The sequence below is a fragment of the Sarcophilus harrisii genome, chromosome 5 (genome assembly GCF_902635505.1).
Source record: "Sarcophilus harrisii chromosome 5, mSarHar1.11, whole genome shotgun sequence".
NCBI classification, from domain to species: domain Eukaryota; kingdom Metazoa; phylum Chordata; class Mammalia; order Dasyuromorphia; family Dasyuridae; genus Sarcophilus; species Sarcophilus harrisii.
This window is the reverse complement of record NC_045430.1, coordinates 170,987,860-171,006,110: the sequence shown is the minus strand read 5'-3', so window position 1 is coordinate 171,006,110 and position 18,251 is coordinate 170,987,860. Positions and strand designations below refer to the sequence as shown.

The 18,251-nt window shown below is 35.0% G+C and overlaps 1 protein-coding gene across 2 annotated transcripts in view; it reads right to left on the bottom strand.

The window, feature by feature from the left end:
- The window catches only part of ASB15 (ankyrin repeat and SOCS box containing 15), a 28,122-nt gene extending 10,080 nt beyond the window's left edge, over window positions 1-18,042 (bottom strand). The window contains exons 1-6 of one of the 2 annotated variants that reach the window (XM_012551011.2): window positions 17,565-18,042; window positions 14,564-14,620; window positions 8,133-8,241; window positions 6,072-6,127; window positions 5,849-5,980; window positions 3,932-4,090 (exon numbers count right to left, since the gene is read on the bottom strand). In XM_012551011.2, coding sequence (XP_012406465.1) covers window positions 3,932-4,090; window positions 5,849-5,980; window positions 6,072-6,127; window positions 8,133-8,239 — 454 coding nt within the window. In that variant the 5' untranslated portion in view covers window positions 8,240-8,241; window positions 14,564-14,620; window positions 17,565-18,042. The remainder of the gene's footprint in view (window positions 1-3,931; window positions 4,091-5,848; window positions 5,981-6,071; window positions 6,128-8,132; window positions 8,242-14,563; window positions 14,621-17,564) is intronic. The other variant, XM_003771567.2, reaches the window with a different exon arrangement.
- Between the last annotated feature and the right edge of the window lie 209 nt (window positions 18,043-18,251).

Here is an 18,251-nt window from a genome sequence, read left to right as displayed (position 1 = left end):
TTTCCAGGTCCTTAATCCTACTGTGTGACTTCTGTGACTTTCTGAGGCTTAAAATGAGGAAGTTTTCCTTCCAGGGAATGAACATTACATTTGTTGTCTTACTGCTTCCAATCTCTATTCCTTCTAATCCATCCTTCAGCACATCATTCTCCCTACTCAGAAAACCTCTACAACTTGTTTGTATATATTTGTTTGCATGTTATCTCCCCCATTAGAGATGCAAGTTCCACGAGAGTAGAGGCTGCCTTTTGCCTTTCTCATAGCCTTAGCCCTTAGCACAATCCTTGCCAAGGAGTAGGCATTTAATATATGTTTACTGATTGACTATTGTCTTTACTATAAATTATTAACTCCTCTGCTTAGCATTTAAGACTTCTGCAACTATCTTTCCAGCCAAATTTTATACTTCATTCATTCTACATTCCAATCAAACTATACCACTAGTTGTGTTATCCAATCTTGTCCTGACCTTTCTGCCTCTGTACTTTTTTACATAGATCATATCCAGTGTCTAGAACACTTTGTCTCCTTCCTTATCTGTACCAGTTGAAATCTTCTTTCTTCAAAGAAACTACAGCACCCCCTTCTGAAATCTCCCCTGATCCTTTCAACCTAAAATAATTTCTCCCTACTCAGATTTTCTTATGATACTTTTTCAGGATCTCTTCTTTCCCCTTAACCTATTTAAGAAGACATTTTATCTCTCCCCATTCAATTAGAACCTTCATTAGGGCAAGGACTGTGCCATTTTTCATCCTTGCTTCCCAGTACCTAACTGTGGCTGTGTATGGGTGTATGTTTGTACATGCAATATATATATATATATATATATATATATATATATATATATATATATATATATTTAAAAGGCAAATGATTTGAAATGGAGATTTACAATTTCATATAGATATATTATTGTTTTCTGGTGTCTGTATGGATTTGCTCTTTTTTGGTGTTTAAGTTCAGAATATGATAATATAAGAATATTTGAGGAAAGAAAAAATAGTTTTAGTTGGGAAGCTTAGTGAAGGTTTCATGAAGGAAGTATTTGTCACCTAAGTATCTTAGATTTTTAAGATACAGAATCAAGAAAACAGAAATATGAAAGAATTATATTTCACAAAAGTAGCTAAGATAGTATGGTATGGGATTGGTGACACATGAGTTCAAGAAAGAGCTAACTATACAGTTTAACTGGAATATAGTTTACATGAGGGGGCATCATGTGAAATAAGATTAATAAAAGTAGGTTAGAGTCAGATTTTGGCCAAACTAATGCATTTGTATTTTATCTTGGAGGCAACAGGAAACCTATAAAAGTTTATGAACAGAATCAGACGACAGGGTCAGATGTGTATTTTGGGGAAATTACTTTGGCAGCCGTGTGAAAAGGCAGTTTGTAGAGAGGGTGGAAACTACAAGTAGTATGGAGACTAGTTAGGAATCTATTTCAATAATCTATGTAAGTGCCGATAAAGGTCTGGGTAAAGACAGTTCAAGTGAGAGATGTGAGGATGGAATTGACAGGACTTGGTAACTAGAACTACCTGGAGAAAGGGAAGGGTTGAAAAATCAGGCTATGAAGCTGGGTGATGGAAAGAATCAACAAAAGAAGAGAACATGTCTGAAGGGGAAGATGAAGATTTCCAAGACTGTTAAGTTTGAAGCTCCATTGGGACACTCAGATCCAACAGGCCGTTATGGGACTAAAACTGGGGAAAAGAGGAAAAGTAGATTTGTAGGGTGGGGAGTCAGCTGTGTAGCAGGGAGACATTTATCAAGCATCCCTGAGAAATGAGTACAAGTTGCTGGAAGTGCATATAGTTTTATGTAATGCATGCATGGCAGTAGCATAAGTGTGGAAGACAATGTAATCTTCAGGAAAATGTTATTTGGATAATGTATCAAGTTTAAAAATTTTCCTTCAGCTGTTGTCTTAAATTTAATAAACTCAGGTCCTTTGACCTTTTATCATTTTAAACCTTTAATGATTTTAGTTGCTCTTGCCTGGCCTCCCTCCAAACTCTCCATATCACTCTTCAGTGGCAGGTCCTAAACTTAGTTACACTGAGTCCTGCCAGTAGCATGTGCATCTTAGGAGCTCAAGCAGTTGTTGATAAGGCTGGCTTTAGAATCTGGGAAATAATTGGAAGGGGTTATTCTTACAGGGGCTTACACTTTTGCAACTACCCTTACAAATGGATAAAAATTTTATCCTGCACTGAAAAATAATTTAGCTTTTCACTCTCCTCTCAAGAAAGAAACAACCCTGAATCCACAAATATACCTTAAATAAACATTCTTTAAAACTCATTATGTCCACTTACCCTTCCCACTTAGGCTACCAAAAACTTCTTGATATCTTTCCATGATCTGAAAATCATTCCCTTATTTGCATATGTGAATGTGTGTGTGTGTGTGTGTGTGTGTGTGTGTGTGTGTGTGTGTTTAGAGGTAGGGAAAAGAAAGGAATTCATGTTAATATATTCCCATAAGGCCTTTTATGGGAGGTCCCTTTCTCCAAATATAATAGAAAAGTAGTCATTTCAAGAGGCATTATTTGCTCTTTTAGTTGAGTCTTTGGGATTTTCCAAATATATCATTATATTGTCTACAAAAGTAGATAGTTTTATTACCTTATTCCTTATAATGATTCTTTTTTTCTCTTATCAATATTATTAGGATTTCCAACACAATACTGAATAATCTTGGTGACAGTGGGCATCTTTGTTTCACACCAATTATTACTTTTAGGTCTAGAGTAAAAAAAGCTTTTATAGTTTTTGATTTTGGTTTGTATAGTTCATAGTTTTAAATAGTCTGCATAAGGGGTAGCTATGAGAAACTGAATGTGCATTGGAAAGACTTAAATTCTGAAGATAGTTTCCTTGTGGAGATTTAGATTTGTGGGCCATCTGCATGGAGATGATTCTAGAATCACAAATTCAGAACTAGAAGGGACTTTAGAAGTCATTCAACCCAATTCCATTTATTTTATAGATAAGGTATATGATTTTCTATAAGATCATATAGCTTATAAGTGGTAGACCATGGGATTCAAACTCACATCTCACCCCCAAAATAAATTTAGATCTGGATGGGATTAGAAAGGGATAGGAGAAGAAGAATTGTAAAGGAAGCCAAAGGTAGATATTTGGGGATAGATCCGATTGTGAAACCTCTGCACTTGGTGAAGAAGGGTCCATTTCTTTCAATGAGCGGTATGTAGAGCCTAAAATTGATTTTACTGGGCAGGGAACGATAGCTTCATCCCCGACCTCTTGGACAGAATATAGAACCTAGCCCTTCTCCTGATGGCAACCTAGGCAAGTTATAGTCACACATGAATGATAAATGAGAGGCTAAGCTACAAAGTATTAGTAGATAAATCCTTTTTTGTCCATCCTTGTTTACCCACACACAGACTGAGCCAGAGGGTAGCTAGTCACCAGATGGCACAGGCCCAGGGTGTGAAGAAGAGTGGATCTGGGGGAGTTATCAGTCAAACCGTAGTACTTGTGAGGCTTTGCCTCTGGCCACAGACATGGGGGAAGGGGTGCTCTCTCATCCTATTTAAACATCAGCTCTGTTTCTCACTTTGTAGTTATTTACCAAAATGCCTTTCAACTGACTCTGGACTCCACCTCAAAGATCAAATTACTACGGCACCACTTTTGTGATGCTCCTTAGTTAACAAGGCCGCCCTCTTCCTGAAAGGATTATCCCATCATCACTACCATTATCCTGCCTGGGTCTTCACCTTCCTCTTCACCTCCCTCCCTTTCCAGACCTCTTAAATCCACCCCTCCTACCTCCCCAATGAATTAGCCACAAAGGCTAGGGCTCTGGTTATTAGGTGCTTTATCAGAGACTATAAATATCACATAGATTTCTTTATCACTGTGTCCAGCCCCTAAAAGAAGCCATTTACCAAGCAGAAGGGGAGTTTCTCCTTTGAGGTTTTTGGTGTCTGGAGACACTCCTTTTTCCAAGAGAATTCTTACGTTTTCCACCAGACCAGAATTGATTGCTAGAGTTAATGGTGTTTCTCCATCACAAGTATTGTATTCCCAAAGAGTTTTATAGGATGCTAAGACAGGGAAAGCAATATATGGAATCATGAAAATATCAACAAGCATAATACATATAATAGTCACAAGTTCCAACTTTTTAATAACATTTATACTATGCTTTAAATTGCTTTAAATATTTACTTGCTTTAAATTGCTTTAAATATTTACCTGCAAGTTTATTAGCACAAACCCATTGTTGGAATATGCTGATAAGGTACAGTTCTCTAGTTTTATAATTCAGCAATATTTTCTCCAAATCAGAAACTTTCTGAACAAATATATCTAAAACAATGCTGAGGAAATATGAACATGGTCTAAAAAAACTATCAAACATATGAATAGAAAAAAACAAATTCATCCACTGAGTGAATAATCAATAAATCAACAGATTTTTACTGAGTATCTTTTATCTGTAGAATACTATATATTAAATCCCAGAAATCTAGAACCAAGAAATACATTTCAAATTTTAAAAAAAATCTTAAATTTGGGATTTTTTTTTTTTTAAAAAGCAAATCCTACATTAAACAATGAATTTACTTGTGGATCTTATTATCTCAAGAAGCAATATAGTTTACAAAAAAATTTCAAATTAATTCACAGATGATGTTGTTGTACCACCGTTCCCTTTTAATGTCCAGATCTAGTTTCCCTAATTGTCCTACCCCAGTTACTCTGCCTTAGGATATAACCATTCCCTTTTAATTGGACTGTTTGATAGGAGACAAGTCTTATATCTTAGACATCATTAGAATATCAGGAGCTTTTCCCCATCTCCAGTATCTCCCTCCATTATGTCATCCCAGCTCAGGTGCCTCCTCCCCTCCCCTCCCCCCCCCCCACCATTAGGTCATCATTCTTGTTACCCTATAAAAGAATCTTTGTATCTGGCATTTGTTGCTATATTCTTGGAGATGAAAGTCTCATTCAGCCCTGGGACTGACTAAACCATGGATCCATTTGGTCCCAGTAAATCTCTCTTTCAAATAAAATATTATAACTTTCTAATCTCTATCTTGCCTCAATTTCTCTGGCATTACAATGTCCTTTTTGGGTTGACAAGGCCAAAGAATTCATCCCTAAAGAGCTATCCACTGATGATAAGCCTCCCTGTACTGAACTAGGCTGGTCCTTAAAAGGTCCTTCCCTTGCTGGGATCATGAAGCCTTTTGAGCATAGTAGAATTTGCCAGAGCTCACTTATTTTTTCCATAGGAATTAGATAGGAGAAGCAGTTTAAAGAATGTCATTAAAGAAATGCATAATTTAAATAAGAAAATGGATCTGTCACATAGCAAGAGAGCACTAACTGAAAAATAACTCACACTGACTACTAGTATTTTCAGTGTCAAAATAACAAAAAAGGATCTCAGCATTTGTTGGTGGACCTTTTGTGGTGAACCTAGATGAGTACCTGGATGGTAGTTGCACAGGAAGAACATACACAAATTTATTGCTGAAATCATTGAAGAGATTATTGGAGGATCAAGTGCTGTATAGTGGCACATTGAGGAATGGAGTATATTGCTGCTCATTTAAAGGTCAATTAAAACCTCTCCTAACAGTCTCGGTGACACTCTCAGAGACAGAATACTGGAATGAATAGATACACCAGGGGTGTGCTCCAAATAGCAATTCTTATATCCTTATGTTAGACTGTGCTTTGAAGTCTAAGAATTGCTTTTCTCAAATCCTGTATCACTCTGCTTTACTTTGTTTTTTTTTTTTTTTTTTCATTCTTGTTTTGAGATGCTGATAATATTCGGGTTCACTTACCATCCAGAACAATTTCAAGTATTTGCTGAATAGGTTGAACTGCAGCTTCATGAAGTGGGAACCACCCATTGTTATCAGCTTCATCCAAAGCATACTTATGTTTCACTTGGTCCTGGAGCTCAAGGATTTGGCCTAAATTAAGCATATGGGATGATTGTAAATTTCCATTCTTAGCATTGCAAAACTTCCTCTCTAGTACTCTCTGAACAATGTGCATAGATACCTGTTTTGATGGCTTCTACAAGTTTTCTGTTCTGAGCACTTACAGGTACAAACCTACTGGGGAAAGATAATAGTTATGTTGTTATACCACTTAAAGGCACCTAATGATTATTATTCTGATATTATAAGAAATGCATGAATATGAAGCTAACATATTTTTTGTTCCTCAAATCTATAGAAAACAGATTTTAGAGTAGATTTATAATATTGTACATTAGTGGGAATGACATGGTACAGATGGCATACTTATCTTTGAAACCAGTTCTAAATAAAGGAGGAGAATATTATAATGGAGAATTGAAAGCCCATATGAAAGTCAATTAATTCCATGATTCATGTTAACCACCATGTTAACCACCATATGCCCACCTCAAGCTCTACTGACAAATGAAAATGTCTATAATGTTATCTTTGTTTATTGATCACTATAGATTGTGATTTAATTTAAAATATTGGCTTTTTAATCTTAAATAATATAAATTGTCAATTATACATACATTTGAGCTATGCAGATTATTTTAAAATTGGGAGTATAGAGTCCACTTTGCAAAGTATTTTCAACTAACTGATATGAAAATAAAGGTAGAGAGAGCATTTGCTAAAGATAATCCCAGTCTCTATCAATTTATTGTTCTTAATTGCTTGCTTCAGGCATGTCTTGACTCTCTGTGATCCCTTTTGGGATTTTCTTAGCAAAGTTACTGGAGTAGTTTGTCATTTCCTTCTCCAGCTCATATTACAGATGAGGGAAACTGGGCAAAAAGGGTTAAGTAACTTGTCTAGGGTCCCACAGCTAATAAGTATCTGAGGCCAAATTTGAACTTGGGAAAGGGAATCTTGCTGATTCCAGGCCCCGGGGTGCTATCTGCAGTGCCACTTAATTGCCAGAGTTTCTCTCAAGAGCTTTTGCCAAAATGTCATGATCTCTGCTCTCTTGGCCCTTCTGGTTTCTTTTCTTTCAACAAAAATAAAAATCTGATAACAGTTTCATTGACTTTATTAAGAATAAACATATTTTATAAGTAAGGGTCATGAATGTTTTCTTGTGTAGTGACAAACCAGAAAGGGGAAAAATATATTTCCAGATATGTCTAGATTGTTCAATGTATTCCTCTTACAGCTTTAGGATATGAAATAATGTGTGTATTTTGCAAAGCTTATAGTACCAAATATATAAATGTCATCTGTCCTTAATAGGAGAGTCATTATGACAGAATGAAAAACATATTGGACTGGAGTCAGGAGATACTTGGGTTTGAATCTCACCTTTCATACTCATTAACTATGTCATGTAATTTGGCTTCAGTTACTCATTTATAAAATGGGGATAATAAAACTTATAGTACCAACCTTTCAGAGCTGCTGGAACAAAATAAGATAATATTAAAGCACTTAGAAAACTTTAAGATTCTAATAAATGTTAGGCACTATTTCTGTCTCAAATGTTAGAAAATATATGTAATAGATTTTTATATTGTAGAATATTTTGTAATGAGAAAGAGTGAAGATATCTTAAACTATTTCAAATGTAACATCAAGTTTTGATATATAACATATTTGTATTTAATTCTATCATTTAAACCAGTTTATAATAAATACTATGATTTATATGGTATTTTACATGACATTTTATATTATATTTTATATTTATATTTTGAGAAAGGCTAACAATTAATTATTCATTTAACCAATGTTAGAATTATTGTGTAAGTCTTACACTTTTATATAAAGGGAAAACATACCAAGGAGATGACAAGCACATGGATCATGCAGGATTACATTAATCTATGGCAGAATGGGCATGAGATTACAAAATCAACTTCAGTCCTATCTAGGAATTGGTCACCTAAGTAATATGAGTATAATATTTCTTACTTTACTACATATCTTAACTTCATGTGATTTTAGAAAAAATAAATAGCATCATTTACTTGGGCATTGGGCATACATTATATATCTAGAATATCTAATACTTCTAAAAATAGGATTTGTAGATTTAATGTGTTTAGGAAAAATTAATTTCCAAAATTTATCTTATGTGCTTAATTACTGTATCTCTTACCTTTCAGGATAAAACTCTTTCTTATTGGCTTCAATGGATTCTTGAATGCTAAGCTGAATTTCATAATCTATGAGATGGTCCTCATCAGTGTCCCCATTTTCCTCCATGACTTGGTGTAATATTTAAAAGAAGTAATTTTGCAAAAGTTAGTAGTTGGCCCAGGGCACATTTGTAATTAATCAAATGAAAGATATGAAGTAAATTTTGGCATGTTAAATCCCATGTCAAAGTTGAAATATTTAAAACAACATATTTGTTAATTTTAACATCTATTAATCACCTCTGTATAATGCATTGCTAGACATATCATAGTATGTCTTATATTAGTATTAATTTAATATATATTTTTTATTTTTAATTTTAAATATATCTATATCTATATATACATACTTACACATGAAGGGCAGCTCAATAGGGAGCTGGACTTGGGGTCTGGAAGATCTCAGTTCAAATCCTTCTCAGACACTAAATGGCCCTAGGTAAATCACTTAACCACTTCCTTCATTTCCTCATCTGTAAAGTAATACCATGTACCTCACAGTATTGTTGCAATAATTAAATAATTAATATTATTATATTATGTCATTATATAATATATATTACATTATATTAGTATAAACTAAATTTATAAAGTGGTTTATATACCTAAAGCACTCTATAAATGCTAGCTATTATCATATATGTAAAATATTTGATGTACTCTGAAGACAATTTATGTATAGAGCTCATCAAAGCTGCTTAAAAATGCTTATGGAGCACTTTTTTGTAGTAGGAAAAATTAAAAACATAGTGATTGAGAAATGACCGATTAACTGTGGCATAAAAATATGTTGTTCAGTTGTCTCTGACTCTTTGTGACCCCATTTGGGAAATTTTCTTGGCAGTGATACTGGAGAGCTTTTCCTTTCTATCTCCAGCTCATTTTACAGATGAGGAAACTGAGGTAAAGACAATTAAATGACTTGCCCAGTGTCACACAGCTAGTAAGTGTTTGAGGTCAGATGTGACCTGAGTTCTTCCTGACTTAAGGCCTGGTACTCCATCTACTGTGCCACCTCACTGCCCTGATAATATATGAATACCCTGAAATATTACTGTATCATTAAATGATGAATATGAGGAAATCAGAGAAATTATAGGAAGTGAAACAAAAAATAAAGTGAGCAGAACTAGACAAACAGTATGTCTCAATCAATCAAGTACTTGTTGAGCACCTACTGTGTGCTATTTTAGATGCTGGGGTTCAAAGTATAAAGAACAAAACAATCTCTAATTGTCAGAAGCTTACACAACTACAAAAATATAACCAAAAAAACAAACAAAAAAAAAAGATACTCTAAAAGGCTGCTGAGTTCTGATTATTTGTAATGCTCATGACCAACCTTTTCCAGGACAACAGACAATGCCATATACTCCTTTTTCATTAAAGGTACGGGGAACTTCAGGTATACTTTCAGACATGAATATTTTGTCAATCAGTTTTAACTGTTTTTCTTTGTTACTAGAGAAAGTTTAGTGAATATAGGAAATGGCCTAAAATGTCTTTAATAAAGTCTTTTAAAATGTATTAATGGGCAGGTGAAAAGCGAAGTCAGTGAGATGGCTCAGTCAGTGGTAGAGCTCTGGGCCTGAGTTCAGATCTGATCTCAGACACTTACTAGTTGGGTGATCACAGACAAGTCACTTCTCTTTGGTTTGCCTTTAAAGTGGAGAAAGAAATGGTAAACTGCTCCTGTACCTTTGCCAAGATACATGGACCCTATGGGGTCATGAAGAAGAGGACACAACTGAACAATAACAACATGAAGGACGGTTCTAGGGCATGGGAAATAACAGCCAACAAACGAATTTAGCATTTAGCAAAGCAGAGTTGGCTCAACTGTGCTTGAGAACAGTTGTCATGAAAAAAGAGGTATAGACTTTTACCACCATTGCTACTTAAGATAGCATAAGATTTCAATGGAACCACACATTTCTTTTCAGTCTCACCTAGCCTCACACCCAGGTAGGGCTTATTGGATTTTGAAGTGCAATTCAATGACACTATTTCATAGATACTCAATTAGGAAACTGCCCCAAATTAGTTTTTATCTATGCAAGGTACTATGCCTTAGAAAGGGCTAATTATATTCAGTCAAATAGGCATTTATTCAACATTTATCATATACCATAAGCCCTAAAAAATGTATTCTCAAACATTGTTTAGGATTTGTCATTTCTACCCAACATGGACTTTCCAATCTAACCATATGTGTTTGGGAACTCATGACTTTCTCATTCACATTTCCATCTTTTTTCACATTATTTTTTCTTACCATATATGCCTTCCATATATGTGCCTTCCATATATGAACGTCTAAATTTTTCTGAACAAATACATCCCAAGGCTATAAAACTTATGGTACATGAATGCAATGGAATATTATGATACAATAAGAAATTATACCGAAGAAAATAAAGCAGCATGGAAGGATTTACATTAATTGATATAGAGTGAAGTGAATGAAATCAGAAAAACAACACAATTATTACAATTATATAAATGGAAAAGGCAATAATAAATCTCAAACCAAAAGCTATTATATAATTATAATGACTGAACTTGGCCCCAGAGAAAAGGTCCCTCCCTTTGCAGAGGCAGGGGATTATGGGTTTGTTACACATACTGCCAGATTCCACTTGATGTGGTGGTTAATTTTAACTAAACTATCTGCCTTCCCTTCCTTCTACCCTATCCTGCCCATGCTGTCTCTTTGTTAGCTTTGTTAACTTTGTTAACACGGGTAGTTCTCAAGGTAGGAATGGGGGGTAAAATATATTTGGACATAAAAACAAAAGATATCAATAAAAATTATTCCAAATAAATCTTCCCTGATTTTCCCTGCCACTTTTTGATTGCTCATTTACTGTGAGTCTCCTCACCCTTTCTGTCCTATACTGTTCTCACTATATTTGGACTTGTACTTAATAAGATGTGTTCATGTGTTAATGTTTTGTAAGCCTCACCCCTAGGTGATTAGCTCCTGGAAGATTAGGGCCATGTTATTTTATATCATTTATCCCACTCCCTCCTTCATCCCCAAAGCACCTCACAAATGGCTCTTCACATAAGGGACATTAGGAAAATATGGACGGACTGACTGACAAGCACCAGTGTTTTCAGGTGGCACAATTAGCTGATAAACATAAACCAGTGGCATTGCATGTTGCCATTATAACTAATATTGCTGTGGTGATAGCAGGATTGGATGGCCCAGGGGATTAGTAATGGGATACAGGGCCTTTCACCTATTTAAATCACAGGTTTAAATCTAGTCCTGAGTAGACCTCAGTCTCTCATTGGATGAGCTTTCTTAGGATGGAATCTCACTGGAGAAAAGGGCTGGACTGTGGGAAACCTCAAAAATGTTGTTTACACTAGTGCCTAGACTGCTGTTTTTATCTCCCAATTGGAAGATAGCACAGTGCAAAGCTAAGATGAATTCCACATCTTCTACAGACTGCCTTCACATTTTCTGGTGGGATTTCTGAATTTCAGAGGGAGGTATGTGGGCAGTAGATGCTGATAATAGTCTGAAAGGAATAATAAAATGAAATGATGATAATTATTAAGTCCATATCTCATGTGGGGACAGTCATTTGTGTTTTCCCTTGCCCCAGAATGTGCCAAACATCTTCTTGTGATCTTTCAATCTTTTGAGTTTAAAGTACTTGTTTTAGGACTTTTATCTACCAGGGTTCCCCCTCTGCCTTATATGGGTTAGGAAAAAACAAGAAAACTATCACTTGATTGGCCTGGAGGGTTGAAGGAGGAGCCAAGCTGTACTTCTCTTGACACAGCTTTCTGATGGTCTCTGATAATGTGAATATGGCTTCCTGGCCACCTAAGGGATATACTAGAGGCTGCTTTCAGCCTGATGTCTGAAGACCACACTGAAGACTATGCTGAACAGATGCATTTCATAGGAAGATAAAGGAAGTCTTAGCTTCAGATGCTAAAGTGCTATTATTCCTCTGTCACACAAATTTTTGCTGTGTTAGGACAAAGTTCATCTCCTTTTGTTAACTTACAAGTGCTTCATTTAGATCCAACATGGTAACCGAGTATCAGGGTTCCTGTGTCAAATTCATTTCAAATAGTACAAAAGGAATGAACTCATTCAGGCTCTAAATTGTAATTTAGCATTTTGTGGTTCTTTAGATCAGTGGTACCAAACTCAAATAAATATAAGGGTCACTAAACCCTACATGAGGATCTTTACGGGCCACAAATTGAATTAAGAAACCATATGTGTTTACAGATTTCTTTTTTTTTAATTAATCAATTAATATGCCAACACATTCAAGCATATAGAGACTATATTTTAATCTGGTTTAGGTTGCATTTAGGAGTTCACATGGCCCATGTATATGACACATATTTTAGCCATCCCTCTAATTAACCTAATATGAAAGAAATTATTTCTAATTTTTTTTGTAAACAAATTTATGATGAGTTGACACCATAAAACTGTAGTAATCATCTTTGGTCTTTAGTCATTTTGAGACGCAAAGGAACATAGTAGATAAAGTGCTATAGTTGTGGTCAGAAAAACCTAGATTTGAATCCCATCTTTAACACTTACTAGCTGGGTGAGATGTACCCCTCAGCCTAATTTTCTTTATCTATAAAATAATGATATTAATAATAATAACAATTATTATTATTATTATGTGGGGAGCTAGGGAACTCATTGGATAAAATGCCAGGCCTGAGTCAGGAAAACTCATCTTCCTGAGTTCAAATCTAGCCTTAAGACTACTAGGTGTCTGACCCTGGCCCAATCACTTAATCCTATTTGCCTCAGCCTCCTCACCTGTAAAATGAGTTAGAGAAGGAAATGGCAAACCCAAACGTTTGCCAAGAAAACCCCAAATGGGATCATGAAAGGTCAGATATGACTGAACAACAAAAAATTAACAATAACAATGAGAATAACCACATTGCCTATCTCACAGGGCTATTGTGATGCTCCACTAATATGATATACATTTGAAAAATTTAAAGCATTATTTAAATGCCAATTATTAGTATTTTTATCTAAGGAGTTCTAATAACTACATCTTATTACTCAATAGCAATATTCATTTATTTATCCCATTTTACCAAGAGGATAACCAAGATTTTGAATTCACATATTTAAAAAAAAGAAAACGCAATAGCAGAGAATGAAAATTTCTTGGCTAAAGACAGATTTCTGCACTTATATAAGAGCTAGATAGTTCAGATAATGAAGATATTCATATAAAACTAACAAGCTCATCCAGGCCTCTAGATTGTAATTTAGCATTCAGTGGTGTTCTTTGGGAGTGTGGATGAAGCTGAGAAAACCTTTGTTTTTAATTTCAAATCCAAAAGTCTCAGGAAAACACCCTACAGTCTGTTGCCTTTAAAGGAAAACACACATGGCTCTTGCTTTTAACAGCCAGCTCTTGTCAGCAATAACTTCCAAAAATAAAAAATATCTTCCGGGGACACATAAATCTTCCCTTTTGGCCCCGTGTAACAGGGCTTTGTGTTGCGTAGGGTGTTCTGGGGTGTCCTAGAGTAGCCTTCAACCCTTCCCTTTGTGTCTCAGAGCAAAGCCTCAACATAACTGTCCAAAAAAAGGATCTGCATTCCAGCTGGTGCCTGACTGAAGTGGTCAGGAGGAGGGAGACTGTGTTCCAAGGCATTATGTATGAGTGATGAAGAGTACATAACATTTCTGTTCATCAGACTCTCTAAGTGGCTTCAAACCTAGTTAATATCTCCTTGCTAGTGAGGAAGGTGAAAAAGCTATGAAACTTCAAAGTAAAATATTTCCAACGTGTATCTCTAACAGAGCAAGACTCCTATCTTTCCTAAGTCTGCATTGGCAACTATTATCTCCTTTATTCATTTAAATTGGCTAGCCACTTTTTAAGATTTTGAGTGTGTCTAAATTGGTTTATTGTTTACTCCTCTCTGTCAAAACTGGAACAGTCTTAGGCAGGGCTAGTCTTAAGAACTGGTAGCTGTTGCCATGGTAGAAAGCAGAGGCCCTGTCTCTCATTTCATCGCTACCTGTTGTATGGCTGAAATTCTACCAATAATAAGCCTTTCTTCTGGGTTTGGAAGGCTTTTCCAATAAATAAGAGTGTCAATTAAAATGTAGATTCTCTTAGGAAATGTGAAATCTTATTAACTAATATCCAGTGCCCACTAATACCATGATGGAAAACACAGAAGGGTATGAATGGGAACAGTGAGATGAAGAATAAAATGAATGACAACAAATGTCACAAGTTTTCACAAAACTGAATCTATTACTGACTCTCTGAATAACAAAGTGCAAACATGAGTCATCTATAGTAGACTAGCCATGTTAAATTCTAATATGGCCTGGTACCTTGGGATAAAAAGTTTTTACCTTCAAGCTGACGGGGACTTTGATTTGATCAAGCTCCTGGAAGTCAGGTAGATGACCCTAAAAGAAAATCAAAAGAATTGATTATGCATATTAATAATATTTATTTCCATTTTTTTAGTTTGTTTATTTATATCCCAAAGAGATATTGGAGAAGGGAAAGGGACCTGTATATGCACGAATGTTTGTGGCAGCTCGTTTTGTAGTGGCCAGAAACTGGAAACTGAAGGGATGCCCATCAATTGGAGAATGGCTGAATAAATTGTGGTATATGAAGTTATGGTATATTATTATTCTTATAAGAAACGACCAGCAGGATGAATACAGAGAGGCTTGGAGAGACATACATGAACTGATGCTGAGTGAAATGAGCAGAACCAGGAGAACATTATATACTTCAACAACAATACTACATGATGATCAATTCTGATGGACGTGGCTATCTTTGGCAATGAGAGGATCCAAATCAGTTCCAATTGGTCTGTAATGAATAGAACCAGCTACACCCAGCAAAAGAACAGTGGGAAATGAGTATGGACCACAACATAACATTTCCACTCTTTCTGTTATTATTTGCTTGCATTTTTGTTTTTTTCTTCTCAGGTTATTTTTATCTTCTTTCAAAATCTGATCTTTCTTGTGTAACAAGACAACTGTATTAATATGTATACAAATATTGTATTTAACATATACTTTAACATATCTAACATATATGGGACTATCAGCCATCTAGGGGAGGGGTGGGGGAAAGGAGGGGAAAAGTTGAAAGAGAAGTTTTTGCAAGGGTCAATGTTGAAAAATTACCCATGCATATGTTTTGTATATAAAAAGCTATAATAAAAAAAATAAGAAACCAGGTATATACTCTTATATTGGGTTGATTTAATTCCAGTTCCTACTTCAAACAGTGGAATTTCATGTACTCTTTCTGAGACTGAAGCCAAATGAGATTATAAGAGGAAAATAAGACAACTGTTGGATATAACAGAACCAGAAGAAGCCTTATCCTCACATGCACTCTGATTCCCTGGAGGAGTCTAGACAGGCTAAGAAGGAAGGGCAGACAGCGGAGGGCAAATTAAGACACTAAAGCAAAAATTTAGTAACACAGGCTAACACTTACTTTAAGAAAACTCATATACCTACAAAAACTTGATCTTACAGTGTAGAACAATTATTCACTTTATGAAAAGTTGTCCTATAAGATTTTCTTAAATGGTAATTATATTAAAAAACATGATTTGATTGACAGGTATTAATTTACATAGTGAGAACCTGTCAGGAGTGCAGAGATAGCATATAGCCAGGCATACATGTCCTATTAGTTAAGGAAAAGAAACTATAAACTCCCCCTTTTTGGTCCATTCTTGGCCAAGTGCATAGATATCTACAATTTAGCTTGACGGTATAATTTAATTAGCAGTAAGGGCAAGGGAAAATGTTTTTGCTCTGTGGTTCTATACTCTTTTTGCCTCTGAAAAGCTGTTTATGTCCCAAATATGCTAGGAGAACTATATATTTACAGAAATCACATCATAAGTCTCTCTCTAAAGAAAATATTTAACTTCTCATTCATCTTTTGTGAAGTTTCATTTAACAGGTTTCCATAAAATGGGTTATAAGTACTAACCATCCTGCTGTTTAACTAATCCAAAATAATTAAAGAAGGAATCATGATCTGGAATCAGGAACTCTTCCCAAGAATATCTTGCTATTAGTTCTCTGACCCCCAAAGTCTTAGGAACAGTGTGTTATGTTCAATTACTATAACTGAATGTAGCTGAAATGGTGAGTTCCAGATTAATGAAGGCTTATTTCATATCACATAAACTAATGGGCATTAGCAATAGTGCTTAATATGGAAACATAGTCTATCGAATAATACCATTATCCAAATACTACAGCGGAAAAAGAAAGATTTTAAACAAATTCCCTTTTAAAATATAATCACGATATTTCTGAAAATTCAACTGAAACATTAAAGAAGTTGAATATTCAGTGATCTATATCTAACTCCCTTTTGCAAAGTACTTGGGAAATATAGATCTAAGAATTTAAGCTCTAGGAAATATGGGCTCAGGAAAAATAGTTATCTAATATTAGCTTGCTAGAATGGCATCTGGGTGGGGAAGGAGATAGAATAAGCCCTGCATTTAAGTGTCAGGAAGATCTGAGTTAAAATCCTACTACTATCTGTAAGCCTGGGTAAGTCACTTAATTGATTCAGCTTCAGTTTCCTCAACTTTAAAATGGGAATGATAATATTAGTACCTACTATTTGTTGTTAGAATAAAGTGAGATGATATAACTTAAATAAAGTTCTTTGCTACCCTTAAATACTAGCTATTATTTTTAATAAATAAAAACTTACAAATTGAATATGAAATTTCTACTTGATTTAGAACTTGTTAGCAAATCATTTCAACTAGATTAAAAAGTCCTATGTAAATAGGAAATGTACAGTTTTATCTAAATCATTTATTAAACCTTAATTTCTTTCTAAGGATCCAGTACACATACAATTTCTAACACTGATTAAAAACTTTTTCCTTTAAATATATATGTATATATAATATGCATATATGTGTATATGCATATATATGAATATATGCACACACCTTATATATAAAGTATATATATATATCCCCAAATGCTGTTAATATTATTCAAAGTCTGAAATAATCACAAATCACTAGGAAGAAAAAAAAACCTGGCCTGATCAAAATTGCAGCTGACACAGATTTGTTACCCTACATATCTCTGGGATATGCTTAAATATATGAGTGAAAAGTGCCCCTCTAGATTGGTGTTTTAAAAACAAACCAGTTCTGGTGTCATTCTATAATTGAACACATCCTCGGTATTCAAGCTTTAAGGTGATCCACCCAGAGATTCAGGAAGAGGACACCTGAGTCTATAGATGTTTTGTTACATTTCCAATTTTGAAACTATTTGCCCCTTAAGCTAGTGAACAAGGTGCAGATCAAGTATGTCATATTCTCACCTTTTGGAATCATCATCATCTTGTCATTCGTATCCAGGGACCTGACTTCCTAACCAAAAGAAATAGTGCCCCATGAGCCAAGGTGTCCCTTCATGTATCTAAATTTAAATATCCAGTTGGTAGTTAAATTAAGATCTGACCTTGCACAACTGAAACATAAGCAGGTCCAGCAGAGAGGGAAAGTATTACCCATGACTTCTCTAGAATCTCATCAAAAGGAACATGAGACTGCTGCGGTAGAAAAAAAGATTATTTGTGTCCTGATTGGTTCAGACAGCTATCAGTAACAAAACAAATGAGCAGCCAGCTGAGTTATGATGGCTGTGCCAATCCGAAGGGACAAAATGCAGTTATTTAAGTAGCTTTGTATTATGGTATGAGGGTCCACAAAAAGGCCCCTGAGGACTGATTTCTGGTTATGGTAGTGACACAAAACTCTAACTCACCTTTATCGTATGATGTTACAAAACTGACTCTTCAACATTTTTTAGAAGTCGTGTTGAGTATTAATGCAATATCAGACTTGTTATTTTCTGAATTGAAGGAAAGTTGGAGATTCAGTTTTGCCTGATGAGCATTTAACTACTTTCAGTCTGACTGGGTAGAACCAGACATTATGTAATGATCAATAATAGCTGATCTGTTCCAAGAATTCCAGGTAAAGTAATCGAGGACATAAATTCTAGG